Source organism: Eutrigla gurnardus (assembly GCF_963514095.1).
Source record: "Eutrigla gurnardus genome assembly, chromosome: 20".
NCBI lineage: Eukaryota > Metazoa > Chordata > Actinopteri > Perciformes > Triglidae > Eutrigla > Eutrigla gurnardus.
In genome coordinates, this window is record NC_139931.1 from 16,156,031 (window position 1) to 16,182,779 (window position 26,749).

The 26,749-nt window shown below is 45.9% G+C and overlaps 1 protein-coding gene across 3 annotated transcripts in view; it reads right to left on the reverse strand.

Moving 5' to 3' along the window:
- Positions 1 to 12,915: 12,915 nt before the first annotated feature.
- Positions 12,916 to 26,749, reverse strand: part of plppr2a (phospholipid phosphatase related 2a) — a 29,634-nt gene continuing 15,800 nt past the window's right edge. Inside the window, exons 3-7 of one of the 3 annotated variants that reach the window (XM_084036389.1) lie at positions 17,175 to 17,295; positions 16,397 to 16,647; positions 16,123 to 16,299; positions 15,373 to 15,500; positions 12,916 to 14,669 (exon numbers count right to left, since the gene is read on the reverse strand). In XM_084036389.1, coding sequence (XP_083892515.1) covers positions 14,561 to 14,669; positions 15,373 to 15,500; positions 16,123 to 16,299; positions 16,397 to 16,647; positions 17,175 to 17,295 — 786 coding nt within the window. In that variant the 3' untranslated portion in view covers positions 12,916 to 14,560. Of the gene's footprint in view, positions 14,948 to 15,356; positions 15,501 to 16,122; positions 16,300 to 16,396; positions 16,648 to 17,174; positions 17,296 to 26,749 lie in introns of all 3 variants that reach the window. The other 2 variants (XM_084036391.1, XM_084036390.1) reach the window with 2 other exon arrangements.

Below are 26,749 nucleotides of genomic sequence, written 5' to 3' on the forward strand. Positions count from 1 at the left end.
TGGGTTCGCGGGGACTCAAAGTCAAGCTCAATTCACTCCAAACGGACACATTCATGCAGGGAGGAGCACACCGGCTCAATGGGCCTACTTCACTCTGTTGCACCACACACTCTGAATGTGCAATGCTTGAGAGTGAGACGGGGGAACGAGGACAGGGTCGCGCCCTGTACCTTCCTCTCTGGGCGACAAGAATGTGGGATGACAGGAGGGAGGGACAGGCCGGGAGAATAGAACAGGAGCCCTTCGCACAGGAGACGAATTGAGAATAGAAATCTCCCCTTTCCTCAAAGTGTGCCCGGGGCTGAAGTGACAGTGGAGATTAAAGTGAGAGGCACATACATTACACGCCACTGTACATATGAGGACACATGGGGAGTCCGTGGAGTGGAGCTGGAGGAGAGGTGTGATGCACCCCGCTGCTTCCCCTGATCCGCTGCCTGGTCTCATCTGGTCCGGCAGCAGGCTGTGGGTGACAGCCTGAAATGGCACCCTGCTACATCAAGAGATACAGTGGCTCTGACCGGAGGCTCCGAACGCCACATATCTCACATAGCGGCACAACGCCAGCATTAATCGACCATTTGCTATTTACTGTCGCTACGCCTGTCGAGCTCGGCGTTCTTGCGCGGCACATGTGGTGTTTATGACGATAATGGTGCCAGATTTGCTATTGAATTTTTTTTTTTAAACAATGGGCCCTTGATGGCAGACAGAGGTAGGCACAATCGGGCTTCTCATTTCTAGCTGGCATGGATTTGGAAGAAAAAATGTGCTGATAAAATCTGCAAACTGTCGCTGTCAGCTGTAGCTAGCTGGTTAACGTGAACGCTGTGAGTAGGACGTAAATGCAGGTGGCGATTGAGATGGCTATGTAAGATATCCTGCAGGTGAAAAAGTAGCATTGTTCTTGTATTGCAGTGTAGGGATTTATGATTATAGAGTAAGATTTTATAGTGGATCCAACTGAAAAAGCCTCCTGATGGCCAGTAGAGGAAATGCACTTCACTTTTCAGAACCAGAGGTTGCATCTGGTTGGAATAAAGCATTTTCTTTTCTTACTCAACCTGTAATCTTAAAAAGTATAGTATGACATTTTCCCTTTTTATTTGAAGTAATGCTTGATTACTACAGTAGGCAGTATGCTAGCTAGCCGGAAAAGAGAATTCTTTGTATTCTTTATATAGAGAGTATCCCTCATACTGCAGCCCCGTACATATTGCTTTAGTGTGTAGAGTCTGCTGGCTGGCATTGACTGAAAGGTTACGATTGGACTGTTCTTTGGGGAAGACGCGGCAAACAGTAAACTCACTTTTATGTTTTAGTAATGTCACAAATTCAGTCGCTGAAAAACTTGATAATAACAGAATAGACATGAATTGGCACGAAAGCAGTTTCACTAGGCCTCCAGACATTTTCCCAACTTAGCGTCAGCAGGTTTCAACCTCAACAGCACATCTGTTCACACACACACACACACACACACACACACACACACACACACACACACACACACACGCACACACACACCACACACACCACACACACACACACACACACACACACACACACACAGACAAACAGCCACACCTGGGCTTTCCAGTTCATCTAACACGCGTCACTTTGATAAAACCGAAACTGATTGAATCACTTGGTCAATTGAGTCAATTTCCGACAATCAAATGAGAAGTGAATTAACATCTCTGAGTCACATCGCATCAGAAAAAAAACTGTTTCCAATTATGCTACAAAACAAAACTAATCCCATGAAGGATTTCTGTATATATGTTGCACCTCCTCTTACAGTCTTGTAATAAACACTCATTTGAGCTGGAATTCATAATTACGCTTGGAGTCTGAGGCTCACGATTATGTTTGTTGGTAAATATTTAGAAGAGACAGTTAGTGTCCAGTCCTCCTCGCAATATCAACAAGAGTGACCAATGATTGCATGAATCAAAAAGGCGACTTATCCAATCACAAAAATCAATCAATCAAACAATCTCCACATAACTGTTTTTGAATTGTCTATTACATCCGACTGGCATCTGAGACCCAGACAAGTGGAAATGTGGTTGGAGAAATTGGCAGGGCGCAGATATGTAATGAATACATTTCCTGGTTGGCAGAAACACATTTGAATATAATTTCAAATGAGCTGAGGTACACTTTGTATATTCTGCTCACTGAAATAGCTTTTGAAAATAGATGAATTACTCGCTAAATAAATCACAGCGTTTTTCACCCTCAACTAGTTAAAGAGTTTCCACGTACGCATATCTGACGATATATCAGTCCGAGGTACTCGAGAGCGGCCGCGCCTCGGACTTTTCTATTTCTGTTCCAATAGGGAAATAAATGTTCTCGTCCGGGAAGAAAAGACCGTCATTTTCCTGTTACACTTTAGATTACAGTGTGATTATTAAGTACACATGGAGTGTGAATAAAATACATATGATGCCTGTACGAGGAGAAAATATAAGTACAGGGTTTGAGAGTTAGGAGGTAAAATATCAAACTGCAAGCGAGGAGGAGAACGAGGAAAACGTAAGGGGAAATATTGTAATGTATTGAATTATCCTTTTTCTTAAAAGTATGATTTATATTGTCATTGTAAAAGCATTATAATGATGAATTGTTATTGCGACAGTAAGATGGTGAACATTGTTGCTGCAAGGGAATAACATATTTTGCTGAATTTGGAAAGAAAGCTGCAGCTAAAAAACAGTTATGAGAAATAAAGATGTGGAGCACGTTATTATTATTTTTTTCGGTATGTGGGTGATACGGGTGCTTTGGTGCATGCACGTCTACATACATGCATGTCATAGTTGGATATATAAGTGGATGGATCAGCCTCTTCGAATGCACGAGAGGCCGAGCTTCCTCACAATCAGAACGCCGGGAGCAACGCAACACTGACAAATGTACCAATACTTGCAACAGATGTTTCTATTACATAAAAGAAATCACAGCTCACCATCTCCGCCCCGCCCTCCCTCCTTCCTGTCCATCCATCTCCAGGCTGAGATGCACTGCCGAGCCCGTCACCAGAAACGTGGAGCCGTTTTCCCCCCGTTTCCTCCCGTTTCAGCCTGATTGGGAGGCGTTTTCAGCTTTATGGATATCCACCCCTCCTCTGCTCTTTGATCCCGGCTGTCCAGCTGTAGACGTGAGCCTCCCAGCTGGATGGGAAGCCGGTGACAGCTTCACACAAGTAGCGCCGACACAAAACTGCATGTACGTCTATTGTCCGGGCCGGACAACAAGCAGGTCTGTCAGTCAGTCAGTCAGTCAGTCAGTCAGTCAGGCTTGGAATGAAAAGGTTTTTTGCAGCCAGGCGGAGAGGGGATACTGTGACATCCAATCCTTCACACACAATTATATTTGTTTTTCATTCATCCTGGTAAGCAGGGTGAAGTAGTGCAAACATGACAGCTGCAGTGCGGTTTAACGGTCTCAGAGTGCCGTGTGCTGCGCCTTCGCTGTACTTAGACCCATCAGCCTGGCCTCACTCAAGGGGAATGTCCTCATTGTCTATTAGCTCGGTGTGTGTCCATGTGTGTGTGTGTGTGTGCGTGAACAAGGTTCTCAGCCCGCCGTCAGTCAGACGTCTACAGCAGCAGCAGTGTTACGGGTCTTGGTGGGATGCGAGGAGGCTCGGTCCCTCAGGTCCGACTCCATGTGTGCGTTTGCATGTGTGTGTTTTGAAGAGGAGCACCTCGCCCACAGCCCGCCGATGAGGTCCACGCCTGATGATGTCATGGTATCGATCAGCCGGGCGTCTGTTGTGGGATTTGGTGTCAGTGTCTGGAGAGAGAGAGAGAGAGAGAGAGAGAGAGAGAGAGAGAGAGAGAGAGAGAGAGAGAGAGAGAGAGAGAGAGAGAAGCAGGATGAGGTTGATGGGGTGAGGTGGTGAGACATGAGCTTCAGAAGAGAAGAATGTTTTCTCTTCTTCTGTCACCCAAAGATGGATGGGTGGATGATGGATGGATGGATGATGGATGGATGTATGTATGTATGGATGGATGGATGTTGGATGGATGTATGATGGATGGATGAATGGATGATGGATGAATGGATGATGAATGGATGAATGGATGATGGATGGATGTATGTATGTATGGATGGATGGATGTTGGATGGATGTATGATGGATGGATGAATGGATGATGGATTTATGATGGATTTATGATGGATGTATGGATGTATGGATGTATGGATGTATGGATGGATGTATGATGGATGGATGAATGAATGATGGATGGATGAATGGATGTATGTATGATGGATGGATGTATGGATGTATGTATGATGGATGGATGAATGGATGTATGTATGATGATGGATGAATGGATGAATGGATGATGGATGGATGACGGATGGATGGATGATGGATGTATGTATGATGGATGGATGATGTAAGTATGGATGAATGGATGATGGATGTATGATGGATTTATGATGGATGTATGGATGTATGGATGGATGATGTATGTATGTATGGATAATGGATGGATGATGGATGTATGATGGATGATGGATGGATAGATAGATATATGGAATGAGTGAGAGCAAGAGAGAGAGAGAGAGAGAGAGGGAGAGAGAGAGAGAGAGAGAGAGAGAGAGAGAGAGAGAGAGAGAGAGAGAGAGAGAGAGAGAGAGAGAGAGAGGGCGTGGGGAGGGTGGTGCCCTCCTGACTTCCTGTGAAGTGAGTCGAGCCCTGTTAGCATCCAGTAGACACAGGGGACTTGTATGGAGGAGGATTACAAACCAGCTCCAGCCATCACTTCAACCTGCTTCAATATCTCATGTGGTTCTGATCGATACGTTGCCGAGCGTTAGAATCACATTAGAATCACATTAGAATCACATTAACCACATGAATAAATAGACTTATGAGGTATTCCTACGCAGCCTTCGCTGCAGTCACCTCCCCGACCAGCGGCGTCATCCTGCCAATAATGACTTTAATGAACATCCTCCTGTGTGATGGGGATTTTTATGAAGTGGGCCGAATCATAAAATATACAGTGGCTTGTTTTTTTGCTCTTTTTATGGATTTGTGTCCTCTGGGCTTCCCTGCGAAGCCTCTGTGCAGCGCAGCACCTCCATCACATTGACAGTCAGTCAGTGGGCCGGAGCTGCATTGTGTCGGCTCGTACAGTTAAGCTAAGCTGCTGCATCAGGGATGCCTGCTCTGCTGTGTGCACCAAAGAAGAAGAAGTAGAAGGGGGAATAATATGTTCCTCCTCCTCCTCCTCCTCCTCCTCCTCCTCCTCCATCTCTCACTACCCTTCACTTCCTGGAACCTGCCCATGCAATTGGATTTCCTGTCCGTCTGTATGCCTGGCTTGTCTCAAGCCTCTCCGCCGCTCCACGGCGCTCCACTCCCCTCTTTACTGCCCTCCTCGGCTCGTCTCTGCACTCTAATTGGACGATCATGCAGCCGGTGTGGTCCACGACTACGCCGCTACATGACGGTGCAACAACAACAGTGCTCCTCCGACAGACTCGCCGCTGACTGTGTGTCTGTTTACATGTATGTGTGTGTGATATCCGGCTCTGCTGTTACAGTCGCTGTTTGTGTTTAGATAAGGGGGCCAAAAGAGAGATGGAGGGGGGGGATAGACGGTTCATTGTTTACCTTTATCGATTGCACTCCCTTCCCCTCTCTCGCCTCCACCGCCTGCATTCATCTTTATTCCTGCTTCCCCTCCATCCGTCCCATCGTCCCTCTACCCTCCTTTACACATGACCCTTTGCACACTTATCGCCGCTCCCCCTGCATCTGCTCCGTGTTGGGCTGGGGAGAGGGGAGCCGGCCGAGTAATGGCTGTAGAAGCGGCCTAATGACATTACAGCTGCCATAAGGGTGGGGAGGGGTCAGAGAGGGTGAAGCGAGGGAGAGGGAGAGTATGTATGAAGGGTGAGGGGGGGGGGGGGTCTAAGGGGTGGGTGCTATGAAGGAGGGAGGGAGGGGGGAGGGGCAGGTGCATCACTAATGGCTTTTTAAAAAGGTTACAGCATGTCGCTCCCTCTTCATAATGGGGCCCTGGCTGTGCTGGAAATGCAATTTCCGGGAAAGATAATGCAAGGACTGAAGGGGCCGTGTGGAGGGGAGGGTGGGGGTCGGGGGAGTTAAAGGGAGGATGGGTGAGCGGTGTGTACCTAGCGCTTATGTTCAAGTGAAAGACAGAGAGGGAGAGAGAGGGAAGGAGGATGAAGGAAGAGAGAAGTGGTGGGAGAGCGGAGGGGGGGGGTTACAGATTTCCCCCTGATGCTGGGATAAAAAAGAGCGAATGAGAGGAGGAGACAGGTGTGGAGGTGCAGCACAGGAGCTGGAGGAGATACAGGAGCGATGTGCATCAATAGTTAATGAAGACATTATCTGTGGACACAGCAGCCGTGTATCTAAACAAGCATTATCCTTCAGCCCTTCAACATCCGGCACGCTTGGTTAAAGCCAAGTACACTAATTAACCCCGCGCCGCCACGTGGACGCCGGCCTCCGCGTCGCCTGATTGAATCGCCCTGCGTTTTCTACGGGTATCTGTAATTGCTAGTCATGTTGGAAGGACGACTTAAGTGTGTACATTATGTTCCCGTCGGCGCCGCGCACCCCCTTGCTCGATGCCGTAGTAACACTTTCAATTTATTTCACACCCTCTGCACACAACACAAAATCAATAACTCACGGTTATGTGTGTTTTCATTGAGTCAGCCCGAGTGCAGTTCTGCCTGAACAATTATAATTTAACTAAATTAATATTGAGCTGACATCTGGTGTGTGTGTGTGTGTGTGTGTGTGTGTGTGTGTGTGTGTGTGTGTGTGTGTGTGTACATTAGTTTCATGTAAAAGTAAAGCGATGAGAATAAGGAGAGCAGTGAGGAGCAGGAACATAACAAGTTTCCTTCCACCTGCTCTGTAGCTTCGATTCTATACAAATTCTATACCAGCATCACCCCCCCTCCCTCCCCCGCCTATGTCTGTCCCCCATCATGACTCATCCACCCGTCTCTCCCCCTCACCTCCACTTAACCACGATGATGACATGTGCGACTTCCTCAATGGAGCGCCTCAGCTGACTGCGCCTCACCTCGGGGCTGTCAGGGGGAAGTGATGGCCTCCAGCCTCACGGCGGCTGCTTTCACAAACCGAAGACAACGCCGAGCGGGACGGAATTTGAGATTCGAGTGGGGATGCCCGATTGTCTGGTTGTTATAGATTTTTCTTTCTGCATTCCCTCCTCATCTGCCACCTGCTTGTGTTGCACTGCTGTAAAAAAACAACAGGAATACAAATATAAAACCTACAGCTACCACTGACATTGAATATGAACTAAAATATTTGCATTTTCAACAACAGGATGTGATCTATTCACTCTGCAGCGTGTTGGGATTCTGAAACAGACTGATGTTATTTTGGTGGGAGACGAAACTTCGTAAGCTGTTAAGAAGGCAGATGTACCATTTGAAAATCTTTTTATCTGTATAAAAAAAATTATTTTGTGGTAGAACAGCTCCATGATATCAGGCGGTTTGACAAACTCTCAGTTTTACAGACGCAATGAGTCCTCAGAAAGAAATACACAACAGAATATGAAAAGCTACCGAGGGTTAGGGTTGTGTTAAATTAATGCAACAACAGTAACATAATCACTAGCATGAATAATTAATAATCACCAGTCGTCTTTGTTAAATAACGTTACGTATCAAGCGACGTCCATAAGGTCTACAATGACTTTTGGTTTACTACCGGACACGAACAACGGTCTTCTGTGTGCAAAGTCCTGTTTGGTCGATGTACGCATAACTTTCAGTCGTCTACGTGCTACGTCACTCATTCAAATACTTCAAGATACTTACAATGCCAACTAATGTATGTTTCCTGGCGTCAAATGTTGACTGTCGAATGACCGATTTGATCAACTTTAGCTAGCTAGTCGATTAAGCTAACGTTAAAATGTTGTCTCTAGCTAACACTTTTTCCAACTGACTAATTTTACGTTGTGAAATAACTAATATACATAATAAAAGACTGAGTGTAACGTCATGGGCAACAAGTAGAATAAATGAAAATTTAAAAGAAAGGTGCATGATAACCATAAATTTACGGTCAGGCTGTTCTACGTGCTTTCAAACAGTAGGTTTTCAGCAATAATATTATTTTTAGGACGATAACTTACCTCATGGGACGAACTGGTTGCTGGAGTTAGCTTAAACGTTAGCTTAAACTTGTATCGTTAGCATCAAATTGTGAACATGTTTTATTTTTTTAAGCGTTGTAGTGTAAATTAATTAAATCCACATTAGTTTGTAGGTTAAAAGTTACGAATATCTTTGGAACGAGGAACTCGTCTACCGCACTGTCGTAGCGAGTTAGCCAGACATGCTAACATGCGGTTTAACCCATTTCATGCACTTTTGGTCTCCTACAATCCTCACACACACTCACAGTAATGCACTCAGGAAAAGACTGAGGTCAGATATTTTCATTTTCACAAAGGCAGAATATGATTACTCTCCATGGAAATATCACTTGCGTCTATTTTCCGGTGCTTGTTGTGTCGAGGCTTCTTCACCTTACATGCACCTCGTTCCCCCAGCAACGTTTTTGGTCACACCGATCACGTTTTACTTTAAAAACCAAATGAGCGTGCTGGCTGAAAATAAAAATTACCTAAAATTACCACTTGTGATTGGAATGCGGAGATGAACGCGTTGGAATTAAAATTCCCAGCAAACTAACAGAGGGAGTTGTGCTGCCCACATTAATGAGGCCTGTATGGGGGGGGGGGGAGAAAAGAGGCAGAAAGACGCTGCAGGTGGGATTTCACCAAGGAAACAGCGTCATCCTTTGAACCTTTCTGACTGGGGATGTTCGGCGGTGGTTGAGATTCAGTCAAGCAGAGGGTTTTTAGGAACTGCAGGTGCGTCTCTCGAAAAGTCTGCAGAATTGAGCCGGCTGCAATTAGCGTCAGCTGTACTGTGAGCGTTCTTTGATCAGCTCCTTCACTGCCATTCGAGTTCTCAGGGTTTCTATGGGTGCAAATTCCTAAAAGGAGTCCAAAAACATAAAAATAAAAAGGGAAATCAAGCACGCAGAATAAAGGGCGCGGGGACATTGATGTATAAGTAATTCTTTCCATTATCTGTGACATTAAGAAAATGGATGTCATCACGCCTCATTAGCGCACACAGGTGCACATCTCCCTCTTAAGTGCTGCGATTGTTCGCTTTCATTTCGTGCCACAGCTTGAGAAGTGTCTTCATGTAAGATGTCTGAACAGATGAATGCTGGGTTACGGTTGTCTCCCTGTGGTGTGTGCAGGTTACACGTCTGTGATGTGCATTGCCATCTTGTGGCTTTAACCTGCAAATGCACAGCCGTGGAGATCCTCCTCACTGTGAAGAGTCTCAGGACAGAAAGTGAATGCTTTTTTAAAATCTCATCTGCATTAATTACAATTCTATTTTTTTTTCATCACCCACATGGGAGGGTTTTAATGTTGCATATGCACGCTGTGATATTTACCCTCCTCTTATATTCGTGAGTCGCTCCCAAGATTCAGATCCACCGTGCGGTTGGTAAGAAGACATGTAACCACATGATGGTGGTGCTGAGCCAATCACAGCACAGAGCAGCTCTGCTTTACGTCACATGAGGACTGAAGTATTTGTTTTTGAGTTTAAGTTAGACCTTAAGGGTCATACTGTAAGTACTAAAAATCAACTCTACACATAAAGGTCAGCATATCCGTCATGGAGAGTCCTACTCCTGAGAAAACAACCTTAATGACGTTACTGTCGGGTGGAAGATCCATCGACACATTCTAGGTACTAAACGTCTGGATATCTCAGTCTCCACCGCATCAAGTTTGACATTTTTTTAAAAATGAATTTGCCAAAGTCGCACAACTAAATCAATACTAAAGTAGTGGAAAGTACATTTACTCAAGAACTGTTCTTTAGCCTTGTATTTAAATACATTTTATATAACTGTATACATCTACTTCTCATGTATATTTAGGAGGTAAATGTACATTTTACTCCACTATGTTTATGTGACAGCTATGGTTAGGAGTTACTTTTAGAAAAAATAAATATGGATACATCTAATTTATATACATTATGATACTCTGTCAATGCTAAAGTTCCACCTCCAACAAAGGTTTACCCTCTAAAGTTCTCTAATGATTTCAGTTAAATAATGAACCACAAAGAAAAAACATTCATGCAGCATTTCCCCCAAAAATCAGTGATTAGATTCATATTTTAAGTTATATATCACTTTTTTATTCCTTCCTCTCCCATGAATCATTTTGGAGGTCGGAAACCACACAACCAAAAAAAGTCAAATTCACCTTAAAAATTTTGTATCAGTATTAACAATCTAATAATGTCAGAAATACAACAAGCACTTTTAATACTGTACTGTTACCTCAAAGTGCGCTGCCAACAGTTCTCAACAATCACTAAGGCAAAAATGATAATAATATAAATAAAAAGTTAGATTTTAAAAATGTTATCTGCATAGAGTTTGCTCAGTTGTCATGGAGACGGGGAAGAAGATGGTTCATAGAAAAGCGAGTGAAAAGTGTGTTTTACACGTTTACAGCGTACAAAGGAGGGAAGAGACTATTGAAAAGGTCAAAATCGACTTTAAGTTGAGCTAAAAAAAAACACATGGATCCTTAAATTCCCATGATGCAATGCAGTATTGCAAAGGTCCAGAATGCTCAAGAAATTCAGAAAGAAAGACACAAGTAGTCAATCAAGAAGTACTCCTGCACCTGCAACGGACACACACACACACACACACACACACACACACACACACACACACACACACACACACACACACACACACACACACACACACACACACACACACACACACACACACACACACACACACGAAAGTTGCAACAAAAACACGACAGCTCTCCTTATTGCAATATCCATTTATTGTTGTCGTCACAGGAATCTTTACAAAACGGAGAGTTCTGCATCAGGATCAAAGGGAGCTCAGATCTGAAGGAGGTCGCCGCTTCTTATTCACACGCCACTCATCAGCCGTGTGTCGGTTCTTTGATTTGAAACACGAGTTGCCAAAGACTCCGGAGGAAAGAAAAGCCGTGGCGTCGATGGTTGAACCGGAGGAGAAAGGTATTGTGACCGGACGGGATTCTGCACGCGGTTTTCCTTTTGGCAGCAGAGGTCAGGAGTCTGACTTACATCTACAACTTTGCAGGTGTGTCCGATCCAATCTTTACTTTAATTTTGTGAAGTCAGAAGCTCGGTAGAAATAACAGAACAGCAAAGAACATTCTGGCCCCAAAAGATGACACTATCCATCTCTAAAATAACGTGCCCGTGAAGGCAATTTCCCCTCTTTGTTGTTGTTGTTGATTAGACATGAACGTGATCACACAGCCAATAGAGGCGAAGCCCCGCCCCCTTACGATGCTCCTCATGGGACATAGTTGGGAACAAATATGTTGTAATATTAGTAGTCAACAGCAAGAGACTGTTGAATCATACCATGAACTACACATACATTTGTCAATTTAAAAGATGCAAAAGACTGCATCTCTTGTGTTGCGCAATGTACGTCACCAACACAGCCGTTAGCTCGGCTTGCTAGCTAGCTAGCTAACGGCAACTCTTCTTCATCAGCCGGAAGGAGAGATAACGAGCGAGACATGTTGTTAGTGAGAGTAACGTCACATCACATGTGAAATCCTTACCACAAATCAAACGGGTTAACAAAAATGACTACTGTATATCTTTTTTATAAAGTGAGGTCCAATGGGGGTCCACCAGAAGGGGGCGGGGCTTAGCCTCTATGTGAAAGTCAACGAAGCATTAGTGAAGTACAACATGAACATTAAAGCAGCATTAAAGTGATGGTTCAGAGTAAAATGCACCCTAGGTCATTTCCACCATGACATCCAGCCAAATACCCCCTCAGAAGCATTTTTAGCGATGGTCAGCATTGGTCAAGATTAGGGCTACCAGCTTCTGCAGTAGTACACATAGGGTCTGTACTCACAAAACGAGGCATTTGAAAGTTTGTAAGTACACCAGGAGTTTATTTAAAAAGAACACTCGATACCTGTTTCCGTGACGCGAGTTTCACGCGAAAGTATGAAAAAGTTTAGCTACATTTTTATAAATGCTTGTATTATCAGGTCATGTTGACCTGATAATACAAGCATTTATAAAAATTCAGCTAAACTTTTTCATACTCTCACGTGAAACTTGCGTGACGGCATCGGCTGGGTAAACACGGAAGTGGCGTCTACGCTGCGGTAGCATAGCAGCAGAGGATAGAAGCTATCAGGCAAGTGTTCTTTTAAATAAACTCCTGGTGTACTTACAAACTTTCAAATGCCTCGTTTTGTGAGTACAGACCCTATGTGTACTACTGCAGAAGTTTGGTAACATTCCATGCATTATAAGTGGGGTAATTTACGAGATATACAAGATGTACCATCATGCCAGCACTAAGCCATTCGGCTGATAGCCCTATCTTGACCAATGTTGACCATCGCTAAAAAATGCTTCTGAGGGGGTATTTGGCTGGATGTCATGGTGGAAATGACCTAGGGTGCATTTTACTCCCAACCATCACTTTAAGTGATCTTTGATCACTCTGGATCAACGAACTATAAACACAACAGTGACACATTATCACCTTGTAAAGTTACGTGTAAAGAGTTATTATATATTAGATATTTTAGTTTTCCATAATGTGGGAATATCCAAACAAACCACATGTTTTAGATTCCATCCATCCATCCATTTTCTACCGCTTATCCTGTATTCAGGGTCGCGGGGGGGCTGGAGCCGATCCCAGCTGTCATTGGGCGAAGGCAGGGTACACCCTGGACAGGACGCCAGTCTATGTTTTAGATTCAAATTCTTAAAGCTGCACCAATCTCTGGTCAGGTGATAACATGTCAGGAGTGTGTTCACAGCGTTTGTTTATGCTCATGTGGAAACTCGAAACAGAAGCTCATAACAGAAGTTTCAACTTGGTGGAATCGTCTGGGTGTTTCCAGACCGATCCGGTTCGACGCGGTTCAGCACCTTCGTACACACGGTTCCTTCATTGTGATCTCAGCCTGTGATCTAGTGTTGGTGGGTGATGTTTGTGTAAAAATCACACTCTCAATACAAAAAACAAAAAAAAAGAGTTATGTACAATATCATACAAACAGGTTTCAGTGCTAGAAAGTGGATCATGGGTGTGATCGTGTGTGTGTGTGCTTCGTTATACGTGTGCTCTGGTGTGTGTGCGTTGTCCAGCAGAGGGAAACATTTCACGGCACAGTGATGATGTCACAGTCAAGAAGAGCTAAACAGAGGTGGTAAAAAAAAAAAGACAGGTGGGAGAGGAAGAGGAGGGTGAACTCATTAAAAACACCAAAGAAAAACGTGGATTTGTGCAAATCAAAAATCAGCAAAACTGTCACGCCACAGGGAGCGTTTATGGCAACCACACTGTATGTACATGTCAATAAATAAATTCAGTCATAAAATAGCAGAAATTAATCACAGTAATTACACGACTCGGACAGTTTGTAGCAGATTCATTTCAAGATGTTTTCTCCGAGAACGAAACTCCAATTCGAGGTGAACGATGCCGTTCAAGAGTGAACCAAAAAAAAAAAAGTCTGTTGGCATCACAGGAAGTGTTCTGTATGAAAGCTCCTCGCCTCGGAAGAATACAAAACCCGACAAATGTTTGCTCCTGAATGTGATTCGCTCGATTCGGGAGCTCGGCTTTGTCTTATCAAATGTGTTTGTATTTCACATCGGTTTGTTGTTTTTTTTCTTTTTTGCCGACGCTGCGACCCTCTGAGAGAAGAAGAAACAAGACGACGGCCAAGTGAAGATGTCGGTACTTTCATCCTGTTTGCTTTTGTCTGGTGCTTCTGCTGAGAGATATGAGATGGATTCTTTGATCAGAGTAAATCTCATGCGGAGCTGACACGGGCCCTGTGTGTGTGTGTGTGTGTGACTGGCGTGCTAAAAGGATGTTGTTATGGGGAAATCTCAGCAGCAAACACATCCTTCATCGGGTTTCTTTGGTCCAACATGTCGCCTCCTGACAGTCGAGCTGCGTCCTGGGAGTCACACAAAGAAGTTCCCCGCCACGTTTAGCCTCCTTCAAACGAGTGAAAACTCCTTCATACCGCCGTTTTAAAAAAAGAAAAGAAAAAAGAAGAAGAAGCAATGGACATTCTCAGTGGTGACAGTTTGATGTGTTGTTTCCACACAGGGCGCGTTACGACAAAAGTCTTTCATTAGAATATTTCAAATTAAAAAAAGATGCACCTGACTCTGCAGTGAGTGTTCAGAGTAGAAAGTCTTGGAAGAGTTTACCTATCGGTTCCCCGGGGTCTGAGAGGGCAACAGGGTGGTGTGTGTGTGTGTGTGTCTGCTGCATCACTGGAGGTCTAGACCTGCGTGGAGTAGGAGCGGTGCAGCGTGGCGTACCGCCCAGCCGGATGGGCGGCGCAGCGCGGCGAGTGCTGCTCCTGCTCCTCGTCTAGACTTCGCTGGAAATGGAGCGAGACGGTATGAGGACATCGGGGGTGGCGGGGAACCGATAGGGCTGATGGTCATGTGATCTCAGTGAACGGAGATCCCCGCGGAGTCTGCAGGGGAAAGAGAGGAATGGGAGAGAGAGAGAGAGGGGGCAGAGAGAAGGCGAAGGAGAGAGAAAAGTGAAGAAAAGAATAATCAAGAGCAATGCGCGGGGTGAGGGGCGGGGGGAGGCGGGAGAAAACGGGCGGGAAACCGAGCAGAGAACAGAAACAAGGCGACAGATGACGGAGATAGTGAATGGGGGGGGGGGGGGTGATGTGTTTAAAGTGGGTTAGAATGGTTGGACGTAGGCGTTGTAAGGTGGGGAGGAGGAGGAGAGTGCAGGGTGCTGGAGGGGAGTGAGGGAGCAGATCGAGAGGAGAGAGGCAAGGTGGGAGACAGAGGAGAAGAGTCAGGTGAGGGTTAGTGACGCTGACAGACCACAGAGGACGAAAGACATCTTCATAAACACGTAACATCCGCTTTGAATTCACGCTTCCGGCTGCTTTGCGTCGCGTCAGGACGGTGAATTAAGCTGCCGACTCTTCTCTCGGAGAGAAAACCAGAGTTTAGCTCTTAAAGGCTTCACTGAGATGCTTTTGTTTGCTCGGAGCATGCATGTTTGGGGATTTACTGTGATTTTGGTGGGGGGGGGGGGGACAAGGAGGATAACGCATTCAGGTAAGAGACAAGGGGTGTGTATCTCAGCCCCTCTTTCGTGAGCGCAGGCGTACCTCACACCCACCCCCGCCCCTTACCTGAGGGCCACTTAACTTTTCGAGTGGACTCTCCACACAGGGCAGCGTCACCATCGGCATGCCCAGCACGGACTCGGGCCGCTGGGGTCGCAGCGGAGGAGGACTCGGCAGCATCTGCTGGAAGTTGTTGATCACGCAAGTCACCTGGAGGTAGAGACCGGACGGAAGGGTTAGAAGAGAAGGATGCGAGGAGAATGAAACCCTTTGCTAAGCCCCGCCCCCTCCACACGCTACAGTAAAGTTCCCAATATGGGCTTTGTCTTCCTCTATTGGGGATTAGGCTCCAGCAAATCCAGCCAAACTTGCATAAGATGTCCAGAATTTACATTTTAGTCATAAACTGTGTCTTTATTTCCTGCCTTCTACATGGATCAGTCTGACATTGTCTCCACTCCAATCGATTTCCATGGCGACGGGTTGATTTTTGAGTAATGTATCTCATGTCATTTTAAGTCGACAGGTGATATGTTGCCATGACAACATACTTTGTGCCAGGGTGGAGTTAAAAGAGAGTTTAAAATGCCGGCAGATATTCAAGTCATACTGCACCTATTTAACAATATATGCAAAACACAATATATACTACCGGTATATAGATAAATATCCACAAAATAATCCAATTTCTTATTTTTATATAAAATATGTGTTCTGAAAATACTGAAAAGCATTTTGCAACAGTGCTTTATAAATAAAGTTTATTCTCCGTATAATGGCGTGTGAATGAAGGCTCCCTTCGTTAGACGTGTTCCAACAGTTCTCCTCCCACCAGAAACACAGCGATGGCTCCTCCGGTGAAGAACCCCGCCAGGACGTCAGCCCAGTGGTTGCGGTACTCGGCCACCCGGACCACGCCGACCAGCATGGCCAGGCACAGCAGGGTGAGGCTGATGGTGGGCTTGGTCAGCCGTGTGCCTTTGGTCTTGAACACCAGGGTCACGTACATCTGCAGACAGGCATCGGGGAGGGGGGGGACACACAAGCATCATTGCATCATCCTGACCAGGATGTTCAGTTGACAGCCTCCATCGCCTCCAACCTACCACTGTGTAGACAGCAGAGAAGACACTCAGCGCCGCGTCCTTGGACGGGAAGGATTTCCGCGCTGTCATGACGACCAGTGGGTTGCCCGTGCAGGCGCGGCGCTCTGCGATGTACTGCATGGTGGACTGGCATCCTAACACTGTGTAGTTGGGTCGGCACGCAGACAGGAAGTGAGGCGTCTGGTTCCCCGTCACCACCTGGCCGGCATTAGCGAAGATGGTGGTGGTGAAGAGGCCGAACGCGTAGACACCTGGATGGAGACGGGCGTGGAGGAGAGTCGGGGGGAAGGGGGATAGAGAAGTGGTGTAGACCAACAAAAAAAAGAGAAGGGAGAAAAAAGTTACGAGATGAAGAAAAGCACATTTTCACGATTTCACCACATCAGCGCTATGAGATAAAGAAGTGATAATAACTTTTCCCTTCCTGAAATATCCCCCACACATTATTATCAGCTGAGGTGTGAAATCGCAACAAGAAGCCTCCGCCAATTCAGCTCAGGATGCAAATTTGCAGGCTGCTTAATATTCACGAGTGTCTTCCTGCCATGATCCTGAATATCTCACCAAAGATTAAAACGCATCCAATTAACAGCCGCACGTACACGCTCGGGCTGACAAACTTTCAAGTGCGGCGGTTCGAGTTCTGAAGAGCCGTCTTTCATGTTTGATCCTTTTGATTCCGTCTCCCTGTGACGACCGCGCGCCCGGATACACGAAGGTGGCTTTTGGCGGGCGTCTAAGCAGCAGAGGGGTTGTGTATGACAAACAGCGTGCTCACCTAGGAAGCGTATCATGCGTCTCAGTAGGGGGTTGAAGTAGCAGCAGTCTGCAGTGACGATGGTTTTCTCCTGGGTTCCCTCTGCCTTGGTGAAGAAGGCACACAGCTCCCCCACCAGAATCTGTGCACACAGAGAAAACATGGTGAGGATGAGGAGGCTAAGTCACGCAACTTCCCCGTGGGACCGTCATACGACAAAAAATATGGTGGTCGAGTATTCTTTGTGATCCTGTTGAATTCCACATAGACACAACGGATACGTGACATTTGTTATTGAACATAGATGAAGTAGTTAGCTGGCTAGCAAGCGAAGCTAACGACATTGTGTTAGCCTGCTCCCAGATACCACAACAGCACCTAACCACAGAGGTCAAAGTTCAAGGTAGACAGCGTAAAGGCCTTTAACGTGTGTCTTCACGGGCTCTTTTCATGTAGATTAATAGCACATGAATGGCTAAAGTTGTGAAAAGGTCATGAAATTTGGTCGCGGCTTTCGTGTTTCCCTCAGGATGAACTGTACATGACATGACAAGCGCGTTAGCATGTTTTGTACGTTAGCATTTAGATCAACACCACCAATGTGCCTACGTAAAAAGATCCATGATGGATGTCACTCATGTCGCTGTAACACTTGACCCTGGGTGATGTTGGGACTTTGAAATTGTGTTGACTCTTGAAATTTTGAGCGTATTCTAGTCCTGCTCAATGTGTTAAGTGTCCTGAGATGACTTCTGTTGTGATTTGACACTATAAATAAAATTGAATTGAATTGAATTGAATTGAAAATTGAATGAGTGTCGGGACTGAACACGTTGGATCGGTGCGTCCCTGCTTTAAAGTATTTGCCTAGAAAGAACGTCACAGGCAGAACCAATCATATATAAAAAACAGATAATTTACTATTAAGTATTCTGCACAACATAAACCCTGGGGGGGGGACCCGCTACAGATCAAACTGTAGCAGGTCTGACCCAGCTGCTCAGCCCTCACCACCACTAATGACGTCGGAGCTCACAGGGCAAGTGGATCTAATTAGACTCAATCATCATCTGTTTTATTAAGCATGGCCTCCCTTGGTGAGGGATGTTAATTCACTGCAAAAGTCAGTGGTCAAAATGGCAGCTGTGTTCTCTGAGAGGATCGTCGGGCTTGTAGCGAAGGTTTCCGTGAGGTGATCGTGAACAGCGGTGCCTCTCCAGAGCCGTGATCCCTGAATGGACTGCAACTGTGAGACTCTCTGTGTTTGCCTGCGACACTCAGAGACTCGTTAGCTCCCTCAACAGATTATATCTATGACAGAGAAATACGATCAATCTCAAATCATTCCTGTTTCCATGCTCTGCTGAGACAGTAGTGGGACCCGCTTTAATGCTAAGTGTGTTCCACAAACCCTTAAAGCTCCTTCCATACGTGACATAATCCCACATTCATCCCCCCACGGTGACAACGTGGGTTTCAGTCCAGTCTGGCTGCTTCTGGGCTCTTCCAAGCGGGTCCAGCAAGTTCAATGAGTTAATAGCGTGCCGGCCCGGTCGGTGCAGCGGCGCTGTGAAGTGCGTGCCCGGCCGAGCGCTTCGTCCGTCAGCCAAACGCAACCCTACTGGGCGATCCATGGCAACCCTCCAAACCGTAATACGAGCATGGAATCAAAGCTGAGCCGGTTTAATCAGCAGCATCAAATGGGAGATGTTAGGGGCACCGTCACACCACGGACAGCCATTTACCGGCCAATTAAAGACAGCAAAGCGGCCGTTTCCATGGGGACCGTGGAGGGTTCAGCATGTGTGTACGAGTGCTTTGGCCTCGGTTTCCCCCTGATTCCAGTCTTGATGCTAAGCTAAGCTAACCTTGTATTCAATAGAGAGACATGAGATGGGTACAAATCTTCTCATCTAACTCTCAGCAACAAAGTGAGTGTATTTTCCAAAATGTCTTCAAATTATGGACAGACATTTTACGACATTGCTTGTTTAATCCCCACAACAACAAAAACATTGATTTATATTATTATCTCTTTAGATATAACTATTTCTTTAACTTGTGACTATTATAATCAATTACGTTACTTTTCCCATGTGAGCTACACCGTTTATTTTGTTTAAAGAGAAGACCACATGACTGATGACTGTGATCGGACTGTGATCATTTAAATAAACATAACAAGCTTCCATCATGTAACATAAAAAACATTTAATTTATTCTGTGAAATGAAATAGTTACATGTTTATGTGTTGTGAACATAATTTAACCTGATTTTAACTGGCAAATCCATCCAAGTGCATGGAGTTAACGATAAAAAGTGAGTTGCTATAATGTCATTGATGATGAAAGTCTCGTGAACTCCAAAAGTTGGTTTGCTCTCCGAAGTACCGAACACAAGTTAAAGACTTTAGTGGCTCTGCATCGAACCCCCGTCTAACAGTTATTAGTGCTCGCTGGAGGCGAGACTACTTCTTTTCTTTAAATGTGATGATTAGCTAACAGATGCCCTCGGAGGGGAGAGGAGGAGAGGCTAAGTGGAAGAGTACAAGAGCACAATGGGAAAGTTGAAGAGTGAAGAAAGATGTGGGGAAGGTAGAGCGGTGATGGGGTTGGGGGGGTAATACTGCAGGAATGAATTATTCATGCGCCGATGGCGTGCATGTGAATCATGGAGCGCATTATTTCAACCCAACATTCCTAAATTATCTCTCTCTCCGCTGCAGTGGCTCCCGGCCTCAGCCGACGACTCGTGGCTAAATACGCCGAGCCTGTCGCCGCGGTTTAGGGACGAGCGGATTATAATCCCTTGAAATTAAACCGCCCCGTCCAGTCCAGTCTGACGACGCAGAAGGACGAGATGATTTCTAGAAATGGCAGGATGAGCTCCAAGAGTGGGAGAGGCAGAAAAAAGGAAAGCGTGCAGACAACGGCGTGCTTTACATGCGTACTCACATGCATGATTTATGGGCAGAACAAGAGAAATGAAAGATTAACACGCTCACCGGAGACCTGATTATCTCGACGGCGAGCGCTGCCCTGTGTGTGTAAGTAATCAGATCTCCGTTTGTGTCAGTGGCTTTAAGTCCAATGTGCCTTCACACCGGCCCTTCTGATGAATACGTGTCAATACGAAGACAATGAAGGGGGACGATGGGATGATGAGGATGAAGGGTTGACAGAGGAGCCGTGGGACCGAAGAGTGGCTGGCAGATTGAAGAGGAAATGTATTTATATATAAATATTTTACACATGAAACCGTAGATGTGCACACGAGGAAAGCTGCAGGAACAAAAAGGCGGGAGATATACGCTCATTCTCCACGCGATTACCATCTCAACGAGCTCTTTTAAAGCCGCGCGGTATAATTACCGTGTAAAACCAGCTTTACTGGTGCGTTTCCCCCGAATGCAGGCGGCAAACAGCCTGTCACGACGCCATCGTGTGTTAATGATGTCAATAAAGCTGCGAGGACGAATCAGGCATCGTGGAGTAAGCCTGAGCGGTGGTGCTTCCATGCGTGTTCCCCTTCAGCAGACAGAACCGAGTACCACATCAGGGATAACAAGGCCAATATAAAGTGGACCAGGTGAAACCTGGTGGCTGGACCGTATTGGTCAATGTGCTTAATTGCAGATCACATGACCTGCTTAAGCTACATTTGATTAAAATGTTACAAGACTAAGACGTCTTACTCATATCTTAAGATGTTTGATTTAAAAGATCTTATAAATAAGCCAATGACACTCATTATATGGTAGTTAATTATTTTATACAGTTTATATAAAGTGAAAGATATGAGCTAATAAAGTTGAAAGCATTTCCTTCAACCACAGAGTCACTTAAAGGGCCGGCCCTCTCCATGGAAATATAATAGCTGGTCCCAATTCAAACTGTGATTCTCGATACCAATAATCATCAAAATATCCTTTAGACTAAAACATACTGGAATCACTTATTTCTTAGTGAAAAACAAATAATAAAATAAAGGTAATCAGAAATCATAAGGTCTACCTGCATAAATAAACAATACATATTTTTTTAAATGGCAACATTTTGCAAGTCTTCTTCTAAATTATTACATGATACTCAGCTTTTTAAAGTCACTCATGAGGATATTTGCAATTATCCCGATAATGAAAATTCACCACATTCAATTATTATTGCGCTAAAATCTGATATCTTCCCATCTTTGGTCTGGATAGCTTTAAACATCCGTACTTCTCTTTTTTCTTGGTAAACTTATAAACTTGTAAACGTTGTTACTGAACGCCACGGATTCATAGTTTCACAACACGCTTGGATTAAAGCCAGGAATCCTACGTTTCATCCGTCTGCATGTAAAAGTGTTTACAGCTGTTCCAAAGTGTCACAAAGGTGGAGTGAAACGCTGAACATCAAATGGCCAATAAACAGATCACTCTTAGTAAGTTACTTGGTAGCGAGGAGAGCTTTCCTCAGATGAAACGCAGCTCTCGTACAGAAACCCGTTTGTGTGAGGCACGCCTCGGCAGCCGTAAGACCTAATGCTCCTGACAAGACGGGGGAGGTCATCCATGCGTAAAGTACAAAGAGAGGCCGAGCTGTCACTAGTATCCCGTTATCTGTCAGCATCTACGGCGACCTCAATCCCCACAAAGCAGCGCTTACGGGAGATTTGGGCTAATGGATGATACGGAAGACACGGAACCCGCCAGAGTGGATCAGCATCACCATCACCTTTACTTCCCACTGTGGCGAGCCGACGCTGACGGAGAACACAGCAGGACGCCACGGGCGTGATGAGGGATGACGACGGAGGAAGGAGGGCGGATCGCGGATGGGCAACACATGAGACAGATCTTAAGGGCCCGGGGCCATTCACACAACGCACTGCCCCCCCAAAAGCACAAAGATCGCAATAAAGAGCCGCCTCTTTAGGCTCGCCCCTTGCTCCTCATGGGACCTAATTTCAATTTGTTTTATCCCATTTGAATTGTGCCACGAATAACACTTCTGTCAATTTAAAAGTACATCAAGAAAGTTGCACTTTGTGGTGGTTTTTTTCGTTAGTTGTAGTTAGCTAGGCTAACTTAGCTACGTTCCATCACAAACCTCATCTTTCCTGACGCGTTTTATCCGGCGACTCATTTTATCAGCCGGGAAGAGAAAGAACGAGCTCAATCTGTTTGAGTGAGTAACATTACGTCCCGGTACGAAACACACAAGCATCGTAGCTTCAGCAAGAAACGTCACTTCAGCGACTTTTGGGTGCGTCGTCTTTCTAATTATGTATTTTCAGTAGGTATACGACAAAATGTGACTTTCTTGACGTGAAATCTTCTTTTAAATTGACAAACATAATTTGTAAACAGGATCAAACATTTATGTTTGTATTTGTCTCTCGCCACAGCCTCCCGTACATATTTTGTCCACCATTATGTCCCGTAGGGGTCGAGACTCGGCCTCTCTATCACATGCAAATCGTCACCGATGTTGGCCTGCTGGGAATCTGTCCTTGTGCTTGTAGTATTATGATGGTGTAGATGTGTAGATCTTACAGAAGCAAACCCTCTTCATCATCGCGTCTTCCCACCGGAGGGAAAAGTAGGTTATGTATTCTTTGTCTTGCATTTTTATCCGGTTCCATTTGCACGCTCAAATCTGCGTTACGTTCCTTTAAAAGCTGCATCAATGGGACTGCAAGCTGTTTAATGTCTGTCCCAGTGTTCCTATCAGTCGTGTTCCCTCCCCCATCGATGTATGCTTATGATCATCGTGTTTTAAATCCTCTTGATCACGGCCCCATGCCACTAACACAGGGTCGGCTGATTGATGCACCAGAATCAGTGAAAAATATATTTTTTGCTGCTTTATTGTGAATATTTTCTGGTTTCTGAACTCCTCTATGACAGTAAACTGAATATCTTTGAGTTGTGGCAAAAGTATTAATCATCTTGGGCTTTTGGGAAAATGATGATTGTTTTTATATGTTTTTATTTGATAGACCAAACAACTTATTGATTCATAGAGAAAATAATCAACAGAATCGACGGAAATCTGGAAATTATAACACATATTTTATTATTAATCACCTGCAGGTCTGTGTTTTAAAATGAATCTTAATTTATAACAAGAAATCTGGGTAAAAAATATTATTGTAAAGCCATCATTTTAAAATCATGTGACACCCTTCGAGCCTATCTATCCATCTGTTTTATCGCCTTGATCCGTCACGGAGCTCGTCAATAGCTGTCTGCGGTGGATTTGTGTGAGTGTGAGTGAAATGCCACACAGTTACACACAAACAAACCCACGGATTCGGTTCAGAGGCCAAATGCAAGGATGTATGGAGGGCGGCGAGCCGGCATGCGGCGCCGCTGTGAATGCAGATTGGGCACGCTGGCATTCGCCGGAGACCTCTGAGGTGCTGAGTGAAGCGTGGTGGTCCATCAGCCAAACAGGACCCCTGAGGTGTCCCTCCTCTATGCCTGCCTGAAGAACGGATCAAAGTTAAGTGGCAGAAATGGCGACCGCTGTTGGTTCCAATCACATTTCAGGAACGGCTGCTGAAACCACTAGATTGGCAAGAGGAAGGCAAAGACTCCCCCTCTCTCTCCCCCTCTCTCTCCCCCTCTCTCTGTCTGTCTCTCTCTCTCGCTCCGGTCACTGTAGACAGGGTGATGCAACACTCGGGCCTACGGGGAGGATGGTGCAGCTCAGCTGTGAACTTCACTGCAGAGAGTGAGACAGGAACTGCTTTAGTTTAGTTTAGCAGCATTCCTTTTGTTGTATTTGTTGAAATTCAGCGGCGTGGACGCGACCTGCCAATCAAAGCCAGTCTGTAAAAACATTCATTTTGTCTGTTGAGATGTTCTGTGTGTCCACATGATGGAGAGGAGCTGTCCCCGTTTTAGTGCATTCAGGAAGGATTAACACGCTGAGAGGACTAACAATGGTTTACATTCTGATAATGTTCGGCATGCCAACGAGGCTCGAGGTAGTTGGAGACGCCAGCGCTTTAAGGGGACAAGAAAACTAAAAATGCGAGGGAGCGTGGAGATAGTTTGATGATGCAAATATAAGAAAGGTGCGGCGATGCCATGCTGGCTCGGGTAAGGGGGGGTTGTTATCGGGAGCGTTTAGATGGGAGCAGCGATTGTGGGTCCAGGCAGACGGGAATGCTGCGGTGGATTATTCTATCGGCGCCGCAGATAGGCAGAGCAGATTAAAACAACACATACCTCTGAATCCCTCACATTTTCTCTCTGAGCTGTGATTTCATCTTCTATAATGTCGGCTTCAAGTCTGGTGTGTACATTTATTTTCTCCAATAACACATTTCCGATCATCTTATCGCACGTTTTCCTCATTTCCCTCTCCAGCAGAAGGAAGGACAGAAGTCAAGAGGCAGAAAGTCGTCACCCGTGGCAGCCAGCGTCACGGCGACCGATGCCCCGCTCTCCCGCCACCTAGCCCACCCTGCCATCTGTCTCATTAACCTGGCTGGGCGGAGGGCTGGCCTGACTGTGTGCGTAGCGGAAGCAGTAAAGTAAAAAAAAAAAAAAAGAGGTCTGAAAGGAGAGTGAGAGACGGACAGAAAGGCATCGATCCATGTCGGTGCAATTGTGCATGAATGTGAGAGTTTCTCTTCTGGGGCCGCTGTGAGGTCACGGTTCTCCTGGTCGAGGCTGAGCACACTTTAATGTCAGTCTGCTGACATCATGGCGAGGACGTGAGGCCGCTGACAGGACGCCTCAGTCACAGTCCGAGGTTAAAGATAGGACATGTTGGGCATGGTTATTACACATTATATTACATATTCCTGTCAATCAGCATCAAAGACTACTCTCACAGCTAGTTGGTCTACAAAAATAGCTGACAAGCTAACTGCTAACACGCTAGCACAAGTCAGTCAGAATGCTCGACCAGAACCTCCAGGGGTTTGTTGTTGTTTTTGATGCTGATTGGATGAATCATGGTTGATCTAAAATCCACACAATTCAACCTTTTGTAGTTCTGTAGAGGATTTCGTTCACACGGGAGATGAAGAGCAGTCTCCTGGGTAAAAGCCCTGTGTGTATCGAGGCGTCCACGACCTCTTCCTCCTCCCTCTGCGGACCTCCTCACTCTCACTCGGGACTCATTTGTGACACAGCCGAACGCAATCCAAGGACAAAACACGGAAACGTAGGAAGGAGGAACGAAGACCTCAGAGCTAGAGGACCGAAAACAATGAATGAAAGTTTAAAACGCATAGAAAAGGCTACGTTTGTGCACAAGGCCTGAGACGAGAAGATCGACTGCACTAAATATGTAGCAGCAGCTCGTTAGCTTAGCTTGGCACAAAGACTGTAAAAGGCTAGCCTGACCCGCCTTCCCCCCCATGTGGATGTAGCGTGCGCTTCACCTGGACTTGAACTGGATGACTCAGAACAAAGCTGAAATGCTAAGTGTGCACTTGTGACTGCGTGTGCCTTTTACCTCCGTATGACTTCGGTCACTTACATAAAAGACTTGTTCTTGTTATCTGAGGGAAGGGGCAGGAAGTGAAAGGAAGGGGACTGTACGGTTAGTTTGACTGATTGATCGCCCGGCGGACAAGCAGGGAGGATCCGTCGGTCCACAGGAGACGTGTTGATTGGAAGGTGAGACAAATAACAGGTGTGAGGAGAGTTCAGGGAGGGCAGGGGGAGGCTGAGGAGGTGTTGATGAGAGTCTTGGAGGATGGTGGAAGGGGAGAACACGAGGCGAAAAGACTTCCATCCGAGGAAAAGAGCAAAAGACTAAACACAGATGAGGCCAAAATGTGCGAGAGAGTTGCGGTTATGAATAGAACATGAAGGCAAGAAGGTCAGCGTGGATGAGGAGGAGCGGCGTGGCGGGAGGAATGGGGGAGGGTCGGGGGGAGAGAGGACACGCGACGGAGGGAAAGAAAAGCGATCAGAGGAGGGATTTACGGAGGGGAGGGAACGCACATTTGCACACGCACTGTCAGATTGAATCTGTGCTGCAGAAGTTAATTCATCCCCGACTTAACTGGCTTACGAGCTCCATTAGGCAAACTTTGGAGAGCCCTTAAAATGAACCAAACTCAAGCGTGTGTTTGTGTGGAGGACCTCGCTGCAGCAGTGGCTTCTGGGTATGTGCCGGTGACGTATCGCTAAGTGAAACGGGACAGACAGGCGGGACGTAGCGTCGGGAAGGAATTTGATTTGATCGTTGAAAAGATTTGCTCCCCACCTTCTCCAGCTGTTAGAATAAAATGTCACCGTTATCGCTATAGGAGAGTTTGACAGGCGTAGTAACGGTAACAGACTGAGTCGGGGAGACGGGTCCCTCCTCTTCTGTTCTAGTCTCTGAGCGGCTCCTCGTGCTGGAACTTCAAAAAGGTGATTGATGATTTTAATTAGACGGCGGGGCCCGACTGGGAGCCGTCAGAGCGCTGAGGAGCACGGGACCGTGGCTCTGACTCAAATGTGTGTCTGCTGGCTGATTACCTGCAGTGACGAGGTCAGGTGGGGTCTTCCTCTTCACGCCGCCATCTCTGTGCGTCTCCGCTTGGAAGAGTTTGACTTCCAATCATGTTGCTTGCAGACACAACTGCTATGAAAGAC